Source organism: Panthera uncia, chromosome D2 (genome assembly GCF_023721935.1).
Source record: "Panthera uncia isolate 11264 chromosome D2, Puncia_PCG_1.0, whole genome shotgun sequence".
Classification (NCBI taxonomy): domain Eukaryota; kingdom Metazoa; phylum Chordata; class Mammalia; order Carnivora; family Felidae; genus Panthera; species Panthera uncia.
Genome location: NC_064818.1, coordinates 11,021,878 through 11,044,770, shown reverse-complemented (window position 1 = coordinate 11,044,770; position 22,893 = coordinate 11,021,878). Strand labels below are relative to the sequence as shown.

Sequence of the window (22,893 nt, the reverse complement as noted above, 5' to 3'; positions counted from 1 at the left end):
ATGTACCTACCATTTTTTCTCATATAACATTCATGAAATTTAATTTTTTATTCGAAAAGCCAAGAAACAATGTGTAGAGAAATTTATTGTATTCACTCAGTGAAGGCTTAATATAATTTAAAAATCCAAAAGAATGCCATTTCTTTTTAAATTTCTTTTTAATATTTACTTATTTTTGAGAGAGAGAGAGACAGAGTGTGAGTGGGTGAGGGGCAGAGAGAGAGGGAGACACAGAATCCCAAGCAGGCTCCAGGCTCCGAGCTGTCAGCACAGAGCCCGACGTGGGGCTCAAACCCACGGACTGTGAGATCACGACCTGACCTTGAGATCACTTAACCAACTGCGCCACTCAGGCACCCCAAAAGAATGTCATTTCAAAAGATATAAACTACAAAACCTATTAAGTCAAAATTCTGGATGTAGATTTAAAAGGTCGCATGGAAGAAAAGGAAGCAAAGTGTCCATGGTTGAGTGTCTCTTGAGTCTATGTCTGTCATTCATATTTTCCAAAACTCTGTACTATGAGTGTTGTGGGGTCCTCACAACTGGACCTATTCATTAACATTAAGAATTTGACAGTTTGGTTGGGGTGACAGAGCAGATGACTTCTTTGAAGCCATCTATCATCAAGGACACAAAACATTTTCCTAAATTTCAAATAACAGAAGATACTATTATAACCTTAACATTGGGAAGAGAGGACATTAACCACTTAATTAAACATCATGAAACAAGCATTTTAGTTGAGAAATGGTATAAATAGCAGCAAAACATGAGTATGTCCTCTCCTTGCAGATATGAATACATACCTAATGAAATGGGGTTTGAAAAATTCAGTTTTTCTTGCCAAATCTGCATTTACACTGCTCTTTTTTCCATCTTGCTGTTTTATCATACCGGTCCCTTATCCAATGCCATATCTACTTCCCCTTGGAAGAGGATGAATGGGATGGTTACCTTAAACTTCTCTTTCAAGCGTTTTCATGAGAGCAGGTTCATAGAAAACTCAGTGCAAACAGAAAGATGATGTAGAATGGAGGAGGGCACGTGTGGGGAGCACTGCGTGTAGGAGACGAGTAGTGACCAGACAAGTTCTACTGCTGAAACCAATATTGCATGGTACGTTAACTACCTAAAATGTAAATTAAAAAAAATAAAGATGATGTAGAATCCATTTAAACCAGGTAGCATACCTGGAATAATTTGATTAGGGTCTAATTCCCTTTAACTGCAAAGCCAGAAACCCGATGGCTTATTTTTGTACCTGCATTGGATGATCCAGAGAGGTTAGAATCTAAGCAGAGGGTGTATGTGTGAAGTTATAGCAATTTAAGCCACTTAAACGGGAAAAGATGCCAAATTTTCTTTAGCTTTCATCTTCCAATCGTGATTTGCTTTGGGTTTCATACCTGGACAGGCATTGTTTAACCTCCCAGAACCAGACAGATGTTTCCTTGTGGTGAGAGCCCATTTCTACTCTTGGCGCAGTGGTTGGTTAATAGACCTTCGGTCTGCTTCCCCAGGAGACCTTTAGGTTAAGACACCCATCAGAGGTACACCATCCAATGCGAAATGGCCATCTTGACAGTGTTCAACTGGCTTCGTCAGACACATTTACTCTGCACCGAAGACAGATTTCTCATCAGTTATTATAATCATCTTGTGAATCTATTACGTGATTCCCTGTTAAAGAAGGCAGGGCTGCGAGTGTCTGTGTCCTGATGCTGGGGACCCATAGGTTGACTGAAATACCAGGCCCCCCAATTCTGTGTGATTCCTCTTTGATCTTGTGCCGTTCACAGTTGCATTTTTTTAGGTCATTGTCAGATGATTTAAAAGTTTTAAGCATGGAGATATTTTTCCATTTTTCTCCCTGGAACAACTCATTTCCCAAATTTGACTATTAGGATTTGAAGGTAAACTTAAAAGCTTCTCTGCTTAAATATCTGAGCACAATGAAAGAAGTTCTCTAATACAAATTTCTTGTTCTTGTCTGTTGTTTCATATTTTGGCGTGTACTCAAGGATCACCTGCAGTAATAAATCTCTTTTAAGATTTCATTGTTTTACTTCTAAAATGGCATGTTATGTCATAGCAGTCAAGGAATACAGAAAAATGCTGTGGTCTGACTTATTACAAAAACAACCTTTTTGCATAATAAGGGCCTGGAATTATGATGCCCTACATTTATTAACATAGCATTTTTATACAGAAAAAAATAGAAAAACAGAAAACTTAAAGTATTTAGATATTATACAGTTAGTAAATTAGATAGTGTTAAAGAGTAATAATAGGGGAGACATGCTAATAAGCCAATATATAATACAAACACATATTTAAAGAACACAGAGCCAAAAACAACAACAACAACAACAACAACAACACCAAAACAACAGAAACACAGAGCCAGTAAATTTTTTGTGTGTATAAACCTCTTCAGTATCTTAGTCATTGCTATTATGATTTTATGTTTTGTGCTTTTCTGCTCTTATACATCAAATGTAGTTACAATGATCCAATTTGTCCCTCTTCCCACAGAGGGTAGCATGAATAAATTATACCCCGTGATGGCATATTGTTCTAAATAAACGTAAACATAGAAGCATGTACATCAAAGCTTTTACTTACAATATGGGTCCCCTAATTGGACATCTTTAGTAAGATCCTGGCAAGCCAGAAGCATAGGAATGCCTAATAATACTAAATTGATATTAAGATTTGTATAAAACTTGAAGTGAGGCTGGTTTAGAACACATACAACAGTGTTGATTAGATTTTGTTTGAATGTACTCTGGACTCTTTTATCCACTTATAGCTCATGAGGTCATGTTTTTTACACTGTTGTGGAACATTAACCGTGTCAGTCATTTCAGGGATAATGGGTCCAAACCCACACACAGAACTGAAAACATGCTTTCTTTGTTTTTGTTTTTGTTTAATCTTAGAGAGAGAGAGAGAGAGAGAGAGAGAGAGAGAGCACGAATAGGGGGAGAGAAGTAGAGAGAGCACGAATAGGGGGAGAGAAGTAAAGGGAGAGAGAGAGAGAGAGAGAGAGAGAGAGAGAATCTCCATGCTGAGTGTGGAGTCAGACATGGGGCTCGATCCTGTGACCCTGGGATCATGACCAGAGCCAAAGTCAAGAGTCAGGTACCCAACTGACTGAGCCATGCAGGCGCCCCTGAAAACGTGTTTTTAGCTGATATTTTCAGAAAGTCAAATTTCACCTTTTAATAACTGATGGTTAGCTCTCCAACATCAGAAGTACTGAGAGAGTTTGGAAATGATAGTTGTTGATGTTTTTGTTATTTTTTCCACCTAAAATGGCAGTAGCACCTTAACATAGACCCTCATCGTCTACAGGAGACCACAGTAGTCTAGCGGGAGCTGATTTCCAGATCCTGGTTCTGCTGGGGGGGCCCATGAAGGGCTGATGACCAGCAGCTCACTAAATACATCGCAGACTCAACCAACCTTAGAGGCAGGGCTAGGGTACCAGCAGCTGCATTTTCAGGGACGGGTAGAACCTAAGTCATGCTTGGAAATGTATTCAAGGACTTGTAAGTTCCAGGTAATATTTTTACGAAAAGGATCTGATGATAATGCATCCCATAGTTGGAGGCATTAAGAATCATACAAATAATTAGCTCCTTAAAACAAATGCTTTAAGGTTTATTTATTTTTGAGAGCGCAAGAGAGAGACAGAGCACAAGCAGGGGAGGGGCAGGGAGTGAGGGAGACACAGAATCCGAAGCAGGCTCCAGGCTCTGAGCTGTCAGCACAGAGCCCGACGCAGGACCCGAACTCACTGACTGCGAGATCATGACCTGAGCCGAAGTTGGATGCTTAACGGGCTAAGCCACCTAGGCACCCCACAAAGAAGTAACTCTTAAACTTGTTTTCTTTGTTGTTAGTGTGCAAATATTTGAAGGAAACTACGTGGGATCCAGTATATAGTTGTTGAGTAAATGAATAATTAGAGCTTTCAGTTCTTATTGAAAATAAGAAAATATTATGCGTGCTACCCTTAGCATCAAGTGCACTGTACCTCTCAGACAGTAGTCTTCTAACACATAGGACAGAGTGTTTCTTTCGTGTGATACTTAATGGAGAATTAGCAGGACTAGTTAGAGTATAGATGGCTTTCGTGGGAACTAAAAGTCTATTTGTCTCACATAAAATGTCATTTTTCTACTTTTCTAAATTGGTACAATTGAAAGCAATGCTTAGTTTGCCCATGTGTCAGAGTCCAAAAAAACGGTTAATAGGTTAACTTCAAAAAACACTAAGATTATTTTTTTCCTGTGTATGTTCTTGAAAGGGGGCCAGCCTTGAACTACATTAGCTTGATTGACTCTTAACCTAGTTGGTCCTGGCGGGATTCCCAAAGCATAATATGGTTATACAGCTGAGTCCTTATAGGTTTAGGTTTGGGAGGCTAAAGGGAAAATGGACCTTTGTTCTGGGGTCCTGATACATCACCCAGCAGTGATGATCTTTTTCTCATTGAAATTCTCAAGGGAAGTCCAATAGTCTACCTGAAGCACAGTGTTGTAGAGTGTTGAAGGAAGAACTCTAGAACTGGCTAGTATTCGGTATAGCCACTTCATAAAGTACCAGAAGTTCCCAATATCAGAGGAAGTCCCTAAATATTTGTTCACTTAAATTAAAGCAAGGACCAGGCCAAATTTAACAAAAATATTGACACAACTAACCAAATCAAAAAACAAAATAAAAAAACACAGAAAAGAACCAAGGTACCTCTTTGAATCAATCTCACATACATAATTGTTTTCATATACGTTTGTTGAATGAACAATTATCCAATATATGCTCAAGTATGGAAATTACACACTTTATTTTTTTCTGATTTAGAGGCAATTGGAGTAGTACCATTTAAAATGACACAGAGGGGTGCCTAGCTGGCTCCTTCTGAAGAGAATGCCACTCTTGATCTCGGGGTCGTGAGTTCAAGCCCTATATCGGGGATAGAGATGACTTAAATAAATATAAAAAATAAAATGAGACATTAGAGAAAAAGTAGTGTGGACCATGTGACAGAAATTGCATCCACTTTGTGTTAATTGTGCTCTCTTAAGTAACAAAGTTAATTTAGTGTGGGTTATTTGCATACTTTTTCAGTTCTATTAAAACTAAATCTGCAGCATAAATTTGTATTTAAGTGGTGAGGAAATCTATAGTGTAAAATCTGTAATTGCCTAGTTGTATAAAATCTGTAATTGGAATATCTCCCTTAACCAATTTGAACATTTACATATGTGTGTGTGTGTGTGTGCGTGTGTGTGTATGTGTACATATTATTATATAAGTGAACTAAAGCAAAGCGTCAGAGTAAAAGGATCATTTGCCACTTTTGGGTTAAATCTAAGGCCTTGTCCTTCATTTTTAAAAAATCTTATTTTGATTGGTGTGACTGTTAAGTGTTACTCAAGGTCAGTTGTATTTTGTGGCTGTGGAACCTGTATGTGGTATGAAAAGGTAAGCTCCTGTCAGAGTGATCCACATTAGGCAAGGTGAATAAAATTGTTCTTGGCTACACGAATCAAACATTATTTTAAAAGAAATGAATACTTTTCAAAGAGTGCCTAGTTCTGAGAAGGAATATGATTTTGCAAAGTAGATTTTTCCCTTTCAGCGTATGAAAAAAGCGATTCTCCTGTTTTTAAAGCAGGTTTTCTTATTTGAATCCCTTTCAAGACCTGTTTTAAGAATGGTTCTGAGGTCTTTTGAGCATAACATGTAAAAAAAAGTTATCCTAAGGAGTTATACGGAACAGTAAGAAGCAGGTATCTTTTGAGTGAAAAGAGCTATAGTAGTATAATATATTAACGTACTTTCTTGGGGCACCTGGGTGGCTCAGTTGGTTAAGCGTCCAACTCTTGATCTTGGCTGAGGCCATGATCTCATGGTTTATGAGATAAAGCCCCACAATGGACTCTGCGTTGACAGCATGGAGCCTGCTTTGGATTCTCTCTCTCTCCCCCTCCCCTACTTGTGCACATTCTGTCTCTTTCTCTAAATAAATAAATAAACTTAAAAAATATATTAATGTACTTTCTTCACTTCTTGAAGTATAAATAAGTCAGTATCCTCACTCCTTATCCTAGTAAGCTTTCCCAGTGATTTGTAAGTATGCTAAAATTTGAGAAGCATTTCTCTATTTCATATTAAAAAATTTGGACTCTTAAAAAAAAAAAACAGTTGGAAGGCATGAAACAATTTCAAACCTGTAGATGATTTGATCCATTCTGTGCTTTAGGAGTTCTCTTTCATTGAACAGATATTTATTTAGTCCTTATTGTGTGCCAGGCATTTTGCCAGGAACCTGGGGTACAGTGGGTGACTAAGGTACCGTAGTCCCTGCCCAGTGCAGCTCACAATGTAATGGGAAATAGAGACAATAAACAACTATAAATAAGTAATTACAAATTCTGGTAAGTACTTACAGTTACCAAAATCAAGTTCATTCTTCAAGAACTAGATCAACTGTCAGGCTCTCAGTAGAGATTTTTCTTGGTAGCCTTATTCCAACTTAAACATTCTTATCACAGCACTTTGCTTACTTTTATTTTATTCCTTCCTATTAAATGTTTCCTTGATAGCAAGAGAGTATTTTATTGACGTAGTTAAGTTTACTCTTCTTTTTTTTTTTCTTGTCGACCCTTTCTTCTTTCTACGTAGACTGCTCAAGGTGGTGGTCATCGAACACTCCTGTACGGACATGCCATATTGCTACGCCATTCCTATAGTGGCATGGTGAGTACGCATTTTGATTTCATCTCTTACAGGGCTCATTTGGATATACATCAGCAGGAAGTGTTGGTACTAGCATTTCATTGATGGTATTAATAAATTGGGATGGATGCATTCTTTAATATCTTTGTACCTTATTCATTTTTTCTCATTTAAAAAATGAGAGTTAGCTTAGATGATCTGTAAAGTCCCTCAATTCTATCATTTACGACTCTTATTTTTTATTATCTTAATTTTTGATAGACTGGTTTTAAGAAGACAGAGGTGTGAGAGTCAAATAAATATTTCTCATTTCTGTTTTTGTTTTAAACAGTTCATTTATTAGAAAATTAAATTTTATAATTAAAGAAATTAAACAGTTCATTTATTAGAAAATTACTGAAGGATAACATTGAAAAAGTCTATATCCACAGTGTTATCCATATAGGTATAGATACTCATATACATATCTATCTGTCTATCTAGATACATACTTGATATACTTCTATATATTTTTATGTTATATAATATGCATTATTATTTTATATAGTTTGTAAAATGCATAAAAGTTTTATTCTACTCTTGTAAAAGCGTTATTAGGTTATAAAAGCAATACATATTTATTTTATAAGATTTGGAAATTACAGATGACACAATTCTTCATGATCATGTTAATGGGAGAAGAATGTGTAGGGACTTTAAAAAAATTTAATCCTTGGGGTGCCTGGGTGGCTCAGTCGGTTGGGCGTCTGACTTCGGCTCAGGTCATGATCTCACGGTCCGTGAGTTCGAGCCCTGCATCGGGCTCTGGGCTGACAGCTCAGAGCCTGGAGCCTGTTTCGGATTCTGTGTCTCCCTCTCTCTCTCTGACCCTCCCCTGCTCATGCTTTGTCTCTCTCTGTCTCAAAAATAAATGAATGTTAAAAAAAAAATTAAAAAAAAATTTAATCCTTTCTGTTAATTTTTTACATAATTGAGATCTTACTACATAACCAAATTTATATCCTGATTTTCTAAACATATTATTGTAGCATAAGCATTTTCCACATTATTTAAATTCTTCATCAATATAATTTTCATGAATACATGATGGTCCAACATTTAGAAGTATAATATAATTGATTGTTTCTTTCATGAAGAAAATCTGTTTTAGAGATTTACATAATTCTGATATTATGTAAATCACTTCAGAACAGGTGACCAAGCATAGCCTCAATATCAGTACCCAAAAACATATAAAAAATTGTCAGTCAGGGCACGTGGGTGGCTCAGTTGGTTAAGCGTCAAATCATGATCTCACAGTTCATTGTGTTTGAGCCCTGCACTGACAGCGCAGAACCTTCTTAGGATTCTGTCTCTCTGCCTCTCTCTGCCCCTCCCCGCTCATGCTCTTTTTCTCTCTCTCTCAAAATAAACTTAAAATTTTGAGTCTTATTCATGATTACCAGTGTGAAAACCTGACCTAAAGTTCTGGTGAATGGAATTCAAAAGTATAGGAAGAGAAGTATAGGAAAACTGTAGATACCATTTTAATGATGACTTAATAATATCATTTCTATTAATGTGCTACATCATATAAATAGGCCAGATAAGAAAAATTGTGATCATCTTAACAGGTATTGAAAAAGGTTTTAATAAAACTCGACACCCATTTCTAATAAAAACTAAGTATTGATGATTAATTTCTCAGTGATAAAATATAAACATCGATTCAATAATCAACATCAATCTTAATTGTCAAACACTAAGGTGGTTCTTGACAAAACCAAGTCCAACAAATAAACAAAACCAAAAGTACATTAACATGGTTCTGGATCTCTTGGCTGACACAGCAATATAAGGAATAAAATTTAGGAAAATACTCTAGTAAAGTGGCTGGTTACTAGATAAATACATAAATACAACCTATTTGCATACAGCCATCATACATTAAAACTTCATGGAAAGAATTCTATTCCAGAACTTGGTCAGTCAATCTGGGTTCAGACTCACTTTCTCAAGTGTGCTAGGTACTGTTTTAGGTGCTGGGTATAGTAGTGAATAAGATCATATCCTTGTCCTCATGGAACTTAATGAACATTTAGTGGAATAATTATATTACCTACCTCATAGTTGCTGTGAATATCATTGGAAGAGAGAATTTATGGTAATATTTATAGTACCCAGTACTGTAATTATTGCAGGATGTAACAGAAGACTTTAATAAGATAAAGGAAGACACTTAATATGTTTAGAGCTAAAGTCTATGAACCTCAGGTATCACCGTGGGCAGCCTTTCTCAAGGTGAGACTCACAGTCCTACACTGGCTCAGAACATTTTTGAGGACCCTCAAAGCAACTTTTGTATAATTTTGGGAGCCAGTGTTTTGTAGACAAAAGGCAGAATTGGAATCTCCATGTTAATTTCATTTTACATCCCCATGGCACTGACTTCCACTTAATGTGCCGGCACATCTGTCCCAATTGATTCACTCTCGCCTCTTCACAGTTACTGACTCCCACTGAGGTGGGTGGATCCTGTTTCATAGAAGGAATTTTCTAGGCTTTGCCCTATTTGTTCGGTAACTCTGAGAGGTCTGGACTTGCTCCATCCCCAGAATCGTCTCTGAGTACTCTTTGCAGGGCTCCTGGTCTTGCTGGCAGTGCACTTGTTACGTAGATGATAGTGTATCTTGACCTTATACTACGTTCATCCTTGTGTCCTCATTCTTATACCAGTTTGCAAGATTTCTGAGGTTGGGGTACGGTTCAGGAAGGTGGACTGAAAAATTATGCTAGACTTTATGTTCGAGCATATACAGTTAGGGAAACTTAAGGGGGGGGGGATGGAAGGAGATGATGGTGTTGCAAGAGTTCAGTTCCTCATAGGGAATCACACACTCGTATACACGTGATAGAACCTCACTTCAGTGAGGTGACATGTTGCACACCAAAATGAATTCAGATGAATTTCAGAGAGTGAAAATTTTATTTTATTTAAAAAAACTTTTTTTAATGTTTGTTCGTTCATTCATTCATTCATTCATTCATTCTTTTGAGAGAGAGAAGTAGGGAGACAAGGGCAGGGAGAGAGGGAGACACAGACTCCGAAGCGGGCTCCAGGCTCTGAGCTATCAGCACAGAGCCTGACGTGGGGCTCAAACTCATGACCTGTGAGATCATGAACTGAGCCAAAGTCGGACGCTTAACCGACTGAGCCACCTAGGTTCCCTGAGAGTTAAAATTTCAAAAATGAAACCAGAGCTAGAAGATGAGAGTGAATAGTTTTCAAATTTCTGTTTGGGAGAAAGATTTCTGTCAGATCAGGTTGTACTTTTGCTTACGATCATGAATATCACATGAAGGGAGATATACAAACATATCCCCAGTTATGTGTCTTCTTTTACTGACAGAACACATTTCCTAAGTCTTTTCATGAGGAGAAAAAGGACTGCATCTCCCTTAGAGCATTGCTCCTAATGAATGCCATATGAGTGTTGTTCTCCCTCACAATGAAAAATCGGGGCCGTGCGCAGAAGCATCCAGATGTGAAGAAGACTGATAGAGCAGAGATAGACTGATGATAGCAAATGACGCGTCAGAATTAAACTCCCACAGGACCGTAAATGTTTAGCAACAACTACTGACTCTCTGTCTTTCAGTATCTGTGCTGTCTGTCCACCTCCCGGTCTTCAACTGATAAACTGGCCTTTGACGTTGGCTTGCAAGAGGACACAACAGGTGAGCGCCTTGGGCCCCAGTGAGGCCGTGCTCAGAGAGAGCATGGCAGGGATTGGACTGGGAGAAGTTGTAAGCCATGGAGATCCATTAGATAAGTGTTCTTATGGATGGGGTCAAGAAAAAAACGAATGACTTTCTAAGGAAGATTTTTAGTAGAAGGAGGAAGTGTATATTGTTTCTATTGGTTGGTCGTTCCCACATAATTAACTGGTTACTCAAACTGTACCTCAAACATTCTTCTTAGGGATTTGGATACAAATACAATATTTACTACATTTTAAGTCTAAAAAATGTAGCATGCTTCATGTCAGGATTCCAACAAAAAGGTCAAAAATGAAAGTCTGCCTCATTTCTCTGTCCATAGGGCTACATATCTGTCCAAATACACATATATTTTTATATTTTGAAACAGAAAATGCATACATTAACACAATTTACCCTTGGAAAGAATCAAAGTAGGAGAACATAGACTCTGTTGGTGTTTCTGTTCTCAGTGCAGTGAGGACTTTACGCTTTATATGCCTCTGTACAATTTGATTATTTTCTTTTACAATGAGCATGCATTAAAAATAAAAATAAATCAAAACTTTATGGAATTAAATGAAAAATTGGAATTAAAAATAAAAATAAAGACCAAGTAGAAAACAAAGGAAGGAAACAGACCAACTCTTATTGAGTACTTCCTTTCAGGGGAGGGATCAAGCTATCCCCTCATACCTCTCCCCTTTCCACCTTTTTAAATAATTTCCCAGGGGCGCCTGCATGGCTCAGTCAGTTAAGCCACTGACTCTTGATTTCAGCTCAGGTCATGATCTCACAGTTTGTGGGTTTGAGCCCCACACTGGGCTCTGCGTGGACAGTGTGGAGCCCGCTTAGGATTCTCTTGCTCTCTCTCTCTCTCTCTCTCTCTCCCTCCCTCCCTCCCTCCCTCCCCTCTCCCCCTCAAAATGAATAAATAAAATAAATTTTAAAAAATAAAATAAAATACCACCTTCTAAAATTTTCACAGACAACCAGTGGATAAAGATAAATATTCACCAACCTAATTAACTTTTCATAGACCAACACATCACCATGCATGACAGATTCCAGAACCCCAGGCACCAAAACGAGGAATATTACTTTTATTTTTAGAAGCTTGATCATTTCTCTGCATTTTTGCTAGTTTTGAAATGTTTCCTCATTTTAATTTACTTCAGCAACATTGACATGAAAAAGTCTTTAGTTCTGTCTCTCTCAAAAAGAGTCAAATACATGTACGATCTAGAATTTGTTTTCATACACTGAGATGATTATATAATCGTCAAAACAACAAAATAAGGCAGTCCCTTTGCCAGTGTGTGATCCCTTTATGGTGTACTGTGTTCCCGTAGCTTTTTACATCATCTGAATTGCTGAATTATTATATTTATTGCTTGTTGTCGGCCTGCCTTGTGAGAATTAAACTCACAAGGCAGATAACTTTTCATTCCTTGTTTACTGTGTATCCCCAACTTCTAAAGCAGTGATTGACAGAGTGTGGTTGCTTGATAAACATTTGAGTGAATGAATGAAAAACTCCCTGCAACCCTAAAAATGTGAACTGAGTGAATAAAGATAAAGAACCCTGCAAGGTGACATTCAAGTAAGACTGTGGTCTATACAAGGAAAGCATCTCAGGGCACATGACATGTTGGCTGTAAGAATGCTTAAGAAGTGGTATTTGATGGTTAATTTACACATTTATGCAAAGTGAATTTTTATTTAGTGCCTACAATTTGCTAGTAGCAGCTGGGGAAACCCCAGTGAACAAAAACACAAAGCCCCTGCTATTATGGAACTTATTCTGGCATTGGGGAATTGGTGAAGAAGAAAGAAAATAAGTGTTCTGAAAAATAATAAAGCTGGTCAAAGGGGAAGAATGAGTATTAGATAACAGAGATCACTAAAACCCTACTCGCAGTTTTGGATAGAACTTAGATTTAGATTTTAAAAGGAACTTTAAACACATTGAAGAATTGTTTGCTTAAGTGTATTTTTTAGCTAATGGGACTGAAGAATGGATTGATGTGTGGCTCAGGAGGCTTATGCTTGACTTGTTCTGGAAGAAATTATTTGAGTTAATGTGTACCCAGATATTTTTAAGATGTATCCTTCTATAGTAGGATTCTCTTATATTTTACCCTTAGTTAAGTAGAAACTACCATATTTGAAAATAAAAAATAAGGGGCTCCTGGGTGGCTCAGTTGGTTAAGCATCCAACTTCGGCTCAAGTCATGATCTCATGATTCGTGAGTTCAAGCCCCGCATCGGGCTCTGCGCTGACAGCTCAGAGCCTGGAGCCTGCTTTGGATTCTGTGTCTCTCTCCCTCTCTTTCTGTTCCTCCTGTGCTCTCTCTCAACCTCTCTCTCAAAAATAAATATTAAAAATTTTTTTAGAAAGTAAAATAAAAAATAAAACAAGGCACAGGATAGTAACATTTCAGTGACAACACTTTGCATCTACTTTTAATTAGCATCCCCCCAAAGTACAGAGTTTTTAAAATGCTATAATGCAACTGTCACAACATTGCAAACGCCAAGTCCTTTTGAAAATCATGTGCCGGAAAACTAGAGGTTATTACAGAGAGCAAGGAACATGTGATTATAGAAGGAATGCAGTAAGACCAGCATGACTGGTAGATTTGACCATATGGTACAATAAATAAATACCTTGTAAGCAATTCTCAGTGTGGGGGGTGGCGGGGTGGGGAGGGAGGCACCAAACTTCCCAAAATGTCACAACCGGGTTCCATTGCAGAGAATCTGCGCATTTTGCCATGTGTTTACCCTAAGCTAATTGGGCCTCGGTCTTTGGAGTTCCGTGGTCTACCAGACGAACTTGCAGTAAACTGCAAGTGAACTTTCAAACTTCTGAAAGCTGGGTGAGAAGAACCATTTTATTTATTTATCGGGAGACCAACTTGAAGACTTGTTTTATGAAAGACTCTTTGATTTTGGAGGCGCTGGCAGACAAAATCGATTTTAAAATAAGAGGCATCTCTTCGTGTTTCCCCTTTCCAATCGTCCTGCAGGTGAGGCTTGTTGGTGGACCATTCATCCTGCCTCCAAGCAGAGGTCGGAAGGAGAAAAGGTGCGCGTTGGAGATGACCTCATCTTAGTCAGTGTGTCCTCTGAGAGGTACCTGGTAAGTGTGGCAGGAGGGGTTGGGTGTTGAGTGTTGGGTCCATGAAGTTTTCACCGTAAACCCAAGACTGCAAATTCCCTAACGAAATTGCTTAGAGACAAGGCTGTATCTCTCTTTGATGAGTTATAAATAACTTTAAGTAAGGGACTCATGTGACCTGTGTGCAAGTGTGGCTTCCCGGCTTTATTTAGACAGGCTTCCCTTGTGCCCTTAGTTTGTGTGTTCATGATACTAACAGCACCTGTTCTCAGGTTATTTTATTAATGACATGCAAATGCAGTCTAATCAGGAATTCAAAATTCCACGGACTTTATTTTGTGCCCACCGAAGGCTGTGTTAAGGGGATTGTGATTACCTATTTTGACATGTACGAAAGCAAATTAGTATATGAGGAACTTGTGCCATGTTGACAAAGGAGGAACTTGTGCCATGTTGACAAAGGAGAAATAGATGAAATAAAAACCAGTTCCGGTCTCTCATTGACACGGCATGGTTTCAGAGGGTGGGGGTTAGAAATGGGAGTGTGAAAAAAGAAGTTTGTATTGTATCATTGAAGGTGTATTTTATTTTTGTGGCGAGGCCGTTATATAATTAATTTAACTTACTTAGTAAATTGTATTTTTGCTGCACCCAAGTTTTCAGAAGAGTGAAATCAATGGAAGTGTGAAGGATGCCAATGCAAAGTGTTCTTTTTATTTTGAGGTTGAAAAGGGAACTCAACAGAGGCACCTGGCTGGCTTAGTCGGTGCACCATGTGGCTCTTGATCTTGGGGTTTGTGAGTTCGAGCCCCACGCTAGCTGTAGGGATTACTTAAATAAATAAAGAAATCTTAATGAAAAAAAAAAGAGTAAGTATAAATTATCAACTTTCCATGAATATTTATATAAAAAACTTCCAAACATCACAGTGGATGATGATAGAAATAAAAATCAGAAATGGAACATTGTAGCAGTTAAGCAGACACTGATTTATAGCAAGCGTATTCCCACTGCCATCAATGAAAAGAAGCTCTTTTTGCGCAGTCAATTTAAGATCAAGAAGGTAGCTGGTGCCCCTTGCTCTGGGAACATGGAAATAGGGTGGGTTTGGGCTGTTGGGAGTCAGACTGTGCTTATCAACACATTTCGTTCCAATTTTGAGACGTATCTCGGAAGAATGGTTTTGTTTCACTTGCTCTGTGGAAAGAGTTGATGATAAAGACCAGGAAATGATGGAACAGTGATGGTCTAACTCACAGGACTGTTACATTAAGTGGAACATCTAATGTTGAACAGACAAAGGGAGGCCTGGGAATGTTTCTCTCCTTTTGTCTCTTGACCAGTGTGGGTGGAAGCGGGCACCATCCATGCTTCTGGGGTAATACAGACATGTCAGCTCGTCAAAGAAGCATTTATTAAGCCCTTGCTGTATGCACATGCTGTGTCTGTGAAGGTGCTGTACATCTTGATCAGGAGATAGATATTTGGAGTTGTAAGTTTACTTGGAAACCAGTAGCAGCTAAAAATAATCATTGCATGCTTTTAAGTGTATACATATCTTATTTTGATTTGGACATGACTGTGCATGTTTTTGCTGTACAATTTGTACTTCCCACGACATAGCAGAGTTTACCTGACGGGATGCCATTGTTAGGTACTGAAGGAGTAGAAAACTCGGAGTCTCACTGGGGACAATGCTTCTTAGCATCCCTTCTGCCACTAATTCCCTGAACTCCCTGAATTCTGGCTTTCCCACTTGCAAAATGCTGGTGCTTATATTTAACACAAGTTTACTAGGATGAGCCAATCAGATAATGAATGTGAATAAGGTATGATTTCAAAAGCACTTAGACGAATAGTATCAATAATCATAATGCATGAGGTTCACCTTCTCTTGCCTTTAGAAATAAATCTCATGATAAATGAAATTCACGAATTATTTTCCAGCTACAGTTTAGCCAATTCACCCAGGTTCCTTTTCTGGTATGCTTTTAGTGAGCTACAAACAGTGGTCACCCGGACTGTTCAGATTTCGCTTTTATTTGGGTACGAAGTCAGTGCTTTCAGTGTTCATCTCTGTGTACCTAGCGTGCCATAAAAACTGCAGGAAAGACCAAGGGCACATTGCACCTGCTTTCTGCCCTCAAAGCGTTAGTGGAAGAAGCGAACCAAATACATAGGGAACTGTAGAAGAATATTGTAAGGCAGTAAGTATGTGTTACAGTTTGGGTTATGGGTATAGGGTATAGGGATGTTTAATTATTTCACACTCTTGCTGTCGTTGATTACAAGGATCTGGAGAAAGTCTGATAAGGGTAAATAGTGAGGGAGCAAAAGGATTTTGGAATAGCAGCAGCTGGAATAACCCATATACTGCGCCTAAATAACTAAAAATGGGCTCTGTGTACAAATATCTGTTTATCAGTGTAGGGCCTGGTAAGTATGAGCCTGGGCCAGTCATGGAACTTCTTAAAACCCTCACTTTCCTCACCTGCAATATGGTGATAATAAAGAACGTAATTCACAGGGGTGTTAAAAAGATGAAATTCTTTGATCCGAACCAGAGAGTTGCTTAGTGAGTTACTGTTTACTTGGGAGATTTGTCCTTGTGGAGAATGGCTAACGACACTGCAGATACTTAACCAGAAGAAGAAGAAGTCGGGAAGGCAGGAGTAAAGGGAGTAATATAGCTGATTTTAAATAGAGGTCTACCGTGGAAAGCCAGGTTCACATTCTGAGAAGTTGCTGATGTGTTTCAAAGTAAATAATTTAATAACTTTGGCTGAAAACACATTCGTTAAAAATAACTACTTAAAATAAACTTTTCCAGCCATTGATTTTATAACTTTCTAGTCATTAGTGCCTGTGGACCTTTGATCTGGTTTTCCTCCGCTAACAGAGATGGTTAAGCTGAATTGGGCTTTAGGTACTCTAATAAAGCTTACAACTGCTGGGGTGCTAATGGGTAAAATTGACTTTACACGATTGATTTTCACCCTGTCCTCTGCAGCCGTGCCCCGTGGACAGAAGAGGGCGCGCTGTGTTGGACACCAAGCAGCCCGGGCTGTGCCCTCTACTTTGTATGTTGCTTCTCTGCACATGGTTTCCAAGGAATAAGGGGTCTTATTTCTAGAAATAAGTTGTTGCCAACCGCTCATCCAAATATGGTCTTTTCTCACCTTGCTGTTTCATATTCTCATATGGAATGATACCTTCATCCTCCTTTCAGGATATCCAAGAAGAAAAACAAAATCCCTGTGTCCCTATCGGAACTGTTTACTTTTTTTCTTTTAAGAAGAATTGACAAAGCAGCTTAAATGTAAGACAGATACACAACTTCAAATAGAGAAAACATGGCCGCGTAGGTAGTGCTGACTGTGAATCTATTTCAAACTGAACAAATAAAGCATGCACCGCAACTTGTATTGGTTTAGAAAGACATCGGATCACCCTGGTACACACAGAAGTCTTCAATCCATGGATTGGATTACTTGCATTGGACACATTGATTTTTCGCCCAATTTTTTCTTAATTAGGTCACCTATAGAAACATACAGACCTTTTAAAGATCCATGAAAACGTTGCCATTGTCTGAAAGAAATTAGGCCAAGCTGAACCCCACAATCTAAAGAATGGTCGGCAGACGCTTAAATAAGGCATTCTCGGGCTCATAAGAATTCCCCCACCATTCCCCTACCCATCTCTGAATTTCTCATAAGAAGTACAAGGTGTTTTGACTGCATAAGAAGTTGCTGAATTGCCTCAAGTTGCATAAAATACTGATAACTAAAAAGGACAGCGATCATAAATCTTTTCAAGCTAATTATTTTGCAGCAAACATTTTTATTTACTTTGAGCCTTTTTTTTCTCTCTCTGTGGCTCCAATGATGGAATCATAGAATATTCCTTTCGGAAAGAGTGTCTATTCTGTGCCCCTCATTTTTTCTCAGAAGGAGAAAATGAAGCCCGAGGGGTGATATGTCTTATGTACTTGTGTTTCCTGTCACTGGATGCTAATGTATCCAGAATGTTGCTCACCAGGACCCAAGTGCCTGACACTTAAGAAATATTTGTGTTGAATGAATGCATCCCATAAGGGTTGCATTCAGATATTCCTAAAAATTTAGGGGCCATAGACCCCTTTGGTAATCTAATGAAGCTTATTGACCGCTTGTCATCAATGTTTTAAAATACATGAAACATATACATAGGATTACAAGGAAAACTAGACGTTCTCTAAGTGGAGTTTTGGTTAAGAACTCCCATGGGGCGTGTGGGTGGCTCAGTCGGTTAAATGTCCAACTTCAGCTCACGTCATGATCTCATGGTTGATGGGTTTGAGCCCCATGTTGGGCTCTGTACTGACAGCTCAGAACCTGGAGCCTGCTTCAGATTCTGTGTCTCCCTTGCTCTCTGCCCCTCCCCTACTCACGCTCTGTCTGTGTCTCTCTCTCTCAAAAATAAGTAAATATTAAAAAAAAAAAAAAAAAAAAAAGAACTCCCATAAGATGATTTATAATATCCTCTCTTAGTTCTGAGATTTTGTGATTCCGTCATACAATGTCCTGTTACTCAAAACACCGTTTTGGGGCCAGCAGCCTTGGTTGGCCCCTCCACACTTCCTGGGTTCAAATATGCATGTTTGGACAAGATCCTCAGCTGACTCCTGTGTGTATTCGATCTGGAGAGTCACTAACACAAAGGTCACGGTGACATGAAGGAGTGGAGGGGGCCCCAGGCCCCTCCACTTCTGCTGGTGGGTTGATGCTACTGTAAGCATGTAAATTCCAGAATAGTTACATGTTTCAGCCTAAGGCCAACTTTGCTTTCAACCTCTGACAACATCTGTTTTGCTTTAAGGACAACTCGTCTTAGTTTCGGTAATTGCAACTGTTACTGCTTTCTGAATATTTCATCCGACAGGTCTGACGATGTTGTGTATCTTTAGATTTCCCTTAGCTGTTTAAGCAGCAAAATTAATTAGAGACATCCAGAATAGTTATGCCCAGAGAATATTTTCTTGAGAAGAGTGGGCATTATTAAGTAAGTTTATGTGCTGCAATATGATCTTAAGGACATTTTTTGAACTTTATTCAGCAGACTGAAACTTTCATATTTTTATGGTCCTCTCGTACATATTATTTATCTTTAGGTTTAGATAGGATTTGAAAATTGCATCTTAACCCTCCTCCCCACCCCCATTATTTTTCACTACAGCAGCTCCTTACTATTATTTTTTTAATGTTTATTTTATTTTTGAGAGAGAGAGAGAGAGACAGAGAGAGACAGAGACAGAGAGAGAGAGAGAGAGAATGTGGGGGAGGGGCAGAGAGAGAGGGAGACACAGAATCTGAAGCAGGCTCCAGGATCTGAACTATCAGCATAGAGCCCCACACCGGGCTCAAACTCATGAACTGCGAGATCATGACCTGAGCTGAAGTTGGATGCTTAACCTACTGAGCCACCCAGGTGCCCCTAGCAGCACCTTATTTTTTAAAAAATTTTTTTAATGTTTATTTATTTTTGATGGGGAGAGGGGCGCATGGGGGGGGGGGGGGGGGCAGAGAGAGAGAGAGGGAGACACAGAATCTGAAGCAGGTTCCTGGCTCTGAGCTGTCAGCACAGAGTCCGACGCGGGGCTCGAACCCACAGACCATGAGATCATGACCTGAGCTGAAGTTGGATGCTTAACCGACTGAGCCACCCAGGTGCCCCCAGCAGCTCCTTATTGTCTGAAGCATAAGGTGCTCCCATGTTCTGGTACCTGTTTATCTGCTGATCCATATCTCACTGTATTACTAAGTATATGGTCTCAGCCCCCAACATGGAACTCTCTGCTGTATCCTGTGTTCCCATATGTCTGTCCCTTTGGGTACCCCCTTCTCTGTGTCATAACATTCCCCTTATCAGAGCCTCTTAGAGGAACAAAGAGGTCCAGGCCACTTCCATTTATGAGGTTTCTGGCATATTAAAAATGAAAACCTCCAAACTGGCTTACAAAATGTAAATTGTTTCATACAAAATTTTGGCATGTTTTAAATATTTACTTTAGCACATTAACCTACTAATATACATACCCAAATCCGATGTATGTACAAAGTTACTCGGAGACAGCATCTCTAAACACAGAAATGTGAGGCCCAGACCAAGCAGTCCTACTGGCCCCTCATGCTCTCATCCCACGTGGAATGCCTTCTCTCTTGTGCAAGTGCTGTCTGTCCTCAAGGCTCAGTGCAGCGAGCTCTGTGCCGGTTACGTTGGCCAAGGTGCTGTCTCGTTTCAATTCCTGGACCGCTTCAATTACAGTTCACCTAACATTGAAACGTATATTTATTTTCCCTGAAAGTATGACCTCAAAATATGGACGTATTTTACCTTCCCTTCCATGTTACAGGTGTACTGAGGGTACGGCATGTGACCTACTGATATTTAACACAGTGCTTGATACATAGCGTATTCAGTGAAACGTGTTGTGTTGACAGACGACGATAATTTATCATCATATGGTATGAGCTTTCACTTCAATTCAAATAAAGATATAGGCATTGGTATTTTGAGTCATCTTCTCATGGTTTGGTAAAATCCATATGGATATGTGTCTGTGTGCGTGTGCGTGTGCGTGTGCGTGTGCGTGTGTGTGTGCTGTTACTTTGACTCAGGTCATTGAAATGGGAATATTCATAGAATAACTGCAGATTTTTTTTGTTTGTTTGTTTGTTTTATGCTACTTTGATTCTAAAGGTTTGGGTGACTTCTTCACATTCTTGCTTGGTGAACAATGCTGCTCGATATGAGGTATACAGCTGTGAACCTGTGTCTAATAGCTTATGAGATGGGGAAAGAAAAATACACAGAACAGTTACATCACTCTGACTGCCCTGAAGGAAAATATGGCTTCCTTAGTTACGGAAGCAGAGCATGTACGAATTTATCTGTAAGTAGTTAGAGGAGTCTCCTATTGGGGAAGAAATTCAGTAACGAATGTCCACTGGGATTTGGTGTCCAAAGGACAGGCTGAGGTGACAAGGTTGTAAAAAGGCAGATGGTGAGCCAAGACGAGAAGATCAGAGCAAGTTATTGCTAAGTATGATGCATCAACAGGGAAACTTTGAATCTTATTGATTGGAAAGATTATCGATACGATGACCACCTAAGTGTCAAATGTCAAAATTTTCTTTGATTTTGTTCCCAAGAGAACGATAGTGACTTACCTGTTTCTGCCGGTGACTTGAGAGTATGTTTAGGATATTCAATGCCCTGTGGAGCACAGGAACGCCCCGTGACTGCTTCGTGATTGTTCTTCATTCAACAAAGCGGGTCAGATTTCTGGGGAAAATCTGGCACAATTAAAGACCTTAAAAGCTTAGGCTGTCATCAGCATTGGAAAAGTGTTGCAGAAACATTACAGGAATATTGGTGATGTTTACCCGAAATGACTCTAAGGAAAAAGTGGTTGTTCTATGTGTATTTGAAATTCTAGAATCGGCCAAGTAGTGATCAGTAAAATGAGCAAGGTTACCCATAATTTTGTTTTTCTTTACTAATTATTTGAAAACTCATATATTGTGACTCTTCAGTGGGAAATATGATATTATTTTAGTACATTTCTGTTTTTAGGAAGGAAAATCTGAAATTTGTAGTATCTGAATTTTGGAGGAAATGGAGGGTGCTGGTTAGCTACCTATTAGGAAATATTGCCACTTACTGGCTGTCATACCAAATTGCAGATAAAAGTTCTCCAAGGACCCTGTGAAAGTCCCTTAGAATTTACCTATTTCACCGTCCAAAAGCTGTCACAGTGTGATATGTAGAAAAATTAATTATAATTTCAACGGTGAGTGACCGCTCTCTGTCAAGTTTTGTCCATCAGTGAACTGCAAAGCAAAATGGTCTGTTTTAATGCACAAATTGATTTTAGTAGTTTTGTGTGTGTGTTTCTGATTAGTGGCTTCTGTTAGTCACTCTTAGAATGAAGCTCAAAAATACCTAAAGTCAAATAGGAGCTCTAACTTTTTTTTTTTCCTACTAGTCTCTTAATGCCTGAGTGACAGGATCGAAATAGATGTTCTCAGTGGACATTCCCAAATCGGCAGTGTTAAGTTCGAGCTGCCAGAAGCACTTACGTAGTAAGACTTTCGAAAAGCCTGAAGAGATGCCCTCTTTTGCCTCTCCCACAGCATTTGTCTTATGGCAATGGCAGCTTACACGTGGATGCCGCTTTCCAGCAGACTCTCTGGAGCGTGGCCCCAATCAGCTCAGGAAGTGAAGCCGCCCAAGGTAAAAAAAAAACAAAAAACAAAAAACAAAAAACAAAAAAAAAACTCCACTTCAATTAGAGGGCTTGTCCTTAATCCATGGTTGACAGTCATCCTTGGAATTGTGATAATGAGCAGATTGTTAATCAGGGCATTTTGTGTCAAAATATTCTGGAATGCAGATACGTGACATTTAAGAATCTTGTTTCGATTGCTATTTAAAAGTGAAGTTTGTGTTAAGATTGATTTTCTTTTTTTTGTGCCGCCACCTTTCGCTTATTTGTGTGTGCTGTACGTGCTCGCTCCCTAGATGTTGTTTTCTCCAGTGTTTTGGCCTCAGAGTATTGTTCGGTGAGGCTAATAGGGAGGCTTCTCACCTTCCAGGGTTGGGGGACTTAGAGCCAGACCACGGCAGTGTTTATGCGTCAGGTTAATCTCTGCATCTGTTCTGATCATCCTCGTTTACATAGGTTCAGCTCTGAGCCTCTCCATGTTTGTATGCGGAACGGAGGCTTTTCTGGGATTGAGGTCATGTTTTCTAGCGGGAACATCACGGACGGTGGGACTTGGGAACCCTGCGCTCAGAGGCGCCAGGCAGATATTGGCTAGATACTTAAGCTTCACTGAACTTCTGTTTCTCTGTCTATGCAAATAGAAGATTGGACCAGATGATCTGCCTGGCTATCGGCATCTGACCATGACAGTTCAAATGTGCCTGAATTTCAATCCTTACAGGGTATCTAATTGGTGGTGACGTCCTCAGGTTGCTGCACGGACACATGGATGAATGCCTCACTGTCCCTTCAGGAGAACACGGTGAAGAGCAACGGAGGTTGGTACCAAGCCTGGTGTATCTGAGTCTTGCCTTGATGCAATTTTTAATTTTTTAATTTATTATTTTAAAAAGTTTTTTTTTTTTTAAACATTTATTTATTTTTGAGAGACAGAGTGAGACAGAACACAAGCAAGGAAGGGGCAAAGAGATGGGACATAGAATCCCAAGCAGGTTCTAGACTCTGAGCT

General features: G+C 39.2%; 1 protein-coding gene across 2 annotated transcripts in view; it reads left to right on the top strand.

Moving 5' to 3' along the window:
• RYR2 (ryanodine receptor 2) overlaps nucleotides 1–22,893 on the top strand; it is a 754,822-nt gene that overhangs the window by 300,154 nt on the left and 431,775 nt on the right. The window contains exons 2-6 of one of the 2 annotated variants that reach the window (XM_049646094.1): nucleotides 1,840–6,774; nucleotides 10,392–10,470; nucleotides 13,524–13,636; nucleotides 21,793–21,892; nucleotides 22,606–22,702. In XM_049646094.1, coding sequence (XP_049502051.1) covers nucleotides 6,772–6,774; nucleotides 10,392–10,470; nucleotides 13,524–13,636; nucleotides 21,793–21,892; nucleotides 22,606–22,702 — 392 coding nt within the window. In that variant the 5' untranslated portion in view covers nucleotides 1,840–6,771. The remainder of the gene's footprint in view (nucleotides 1–1,839; nucleotides 6,775–10,391; nucleotides 10,471–13,523; nucleotides 13,637–21,792; nucleotides 21,893–22,605; nucleotides 22,703–22,893) is intronic. The other variant, XM_049646095.1, reaches the window with a different exon arrangement.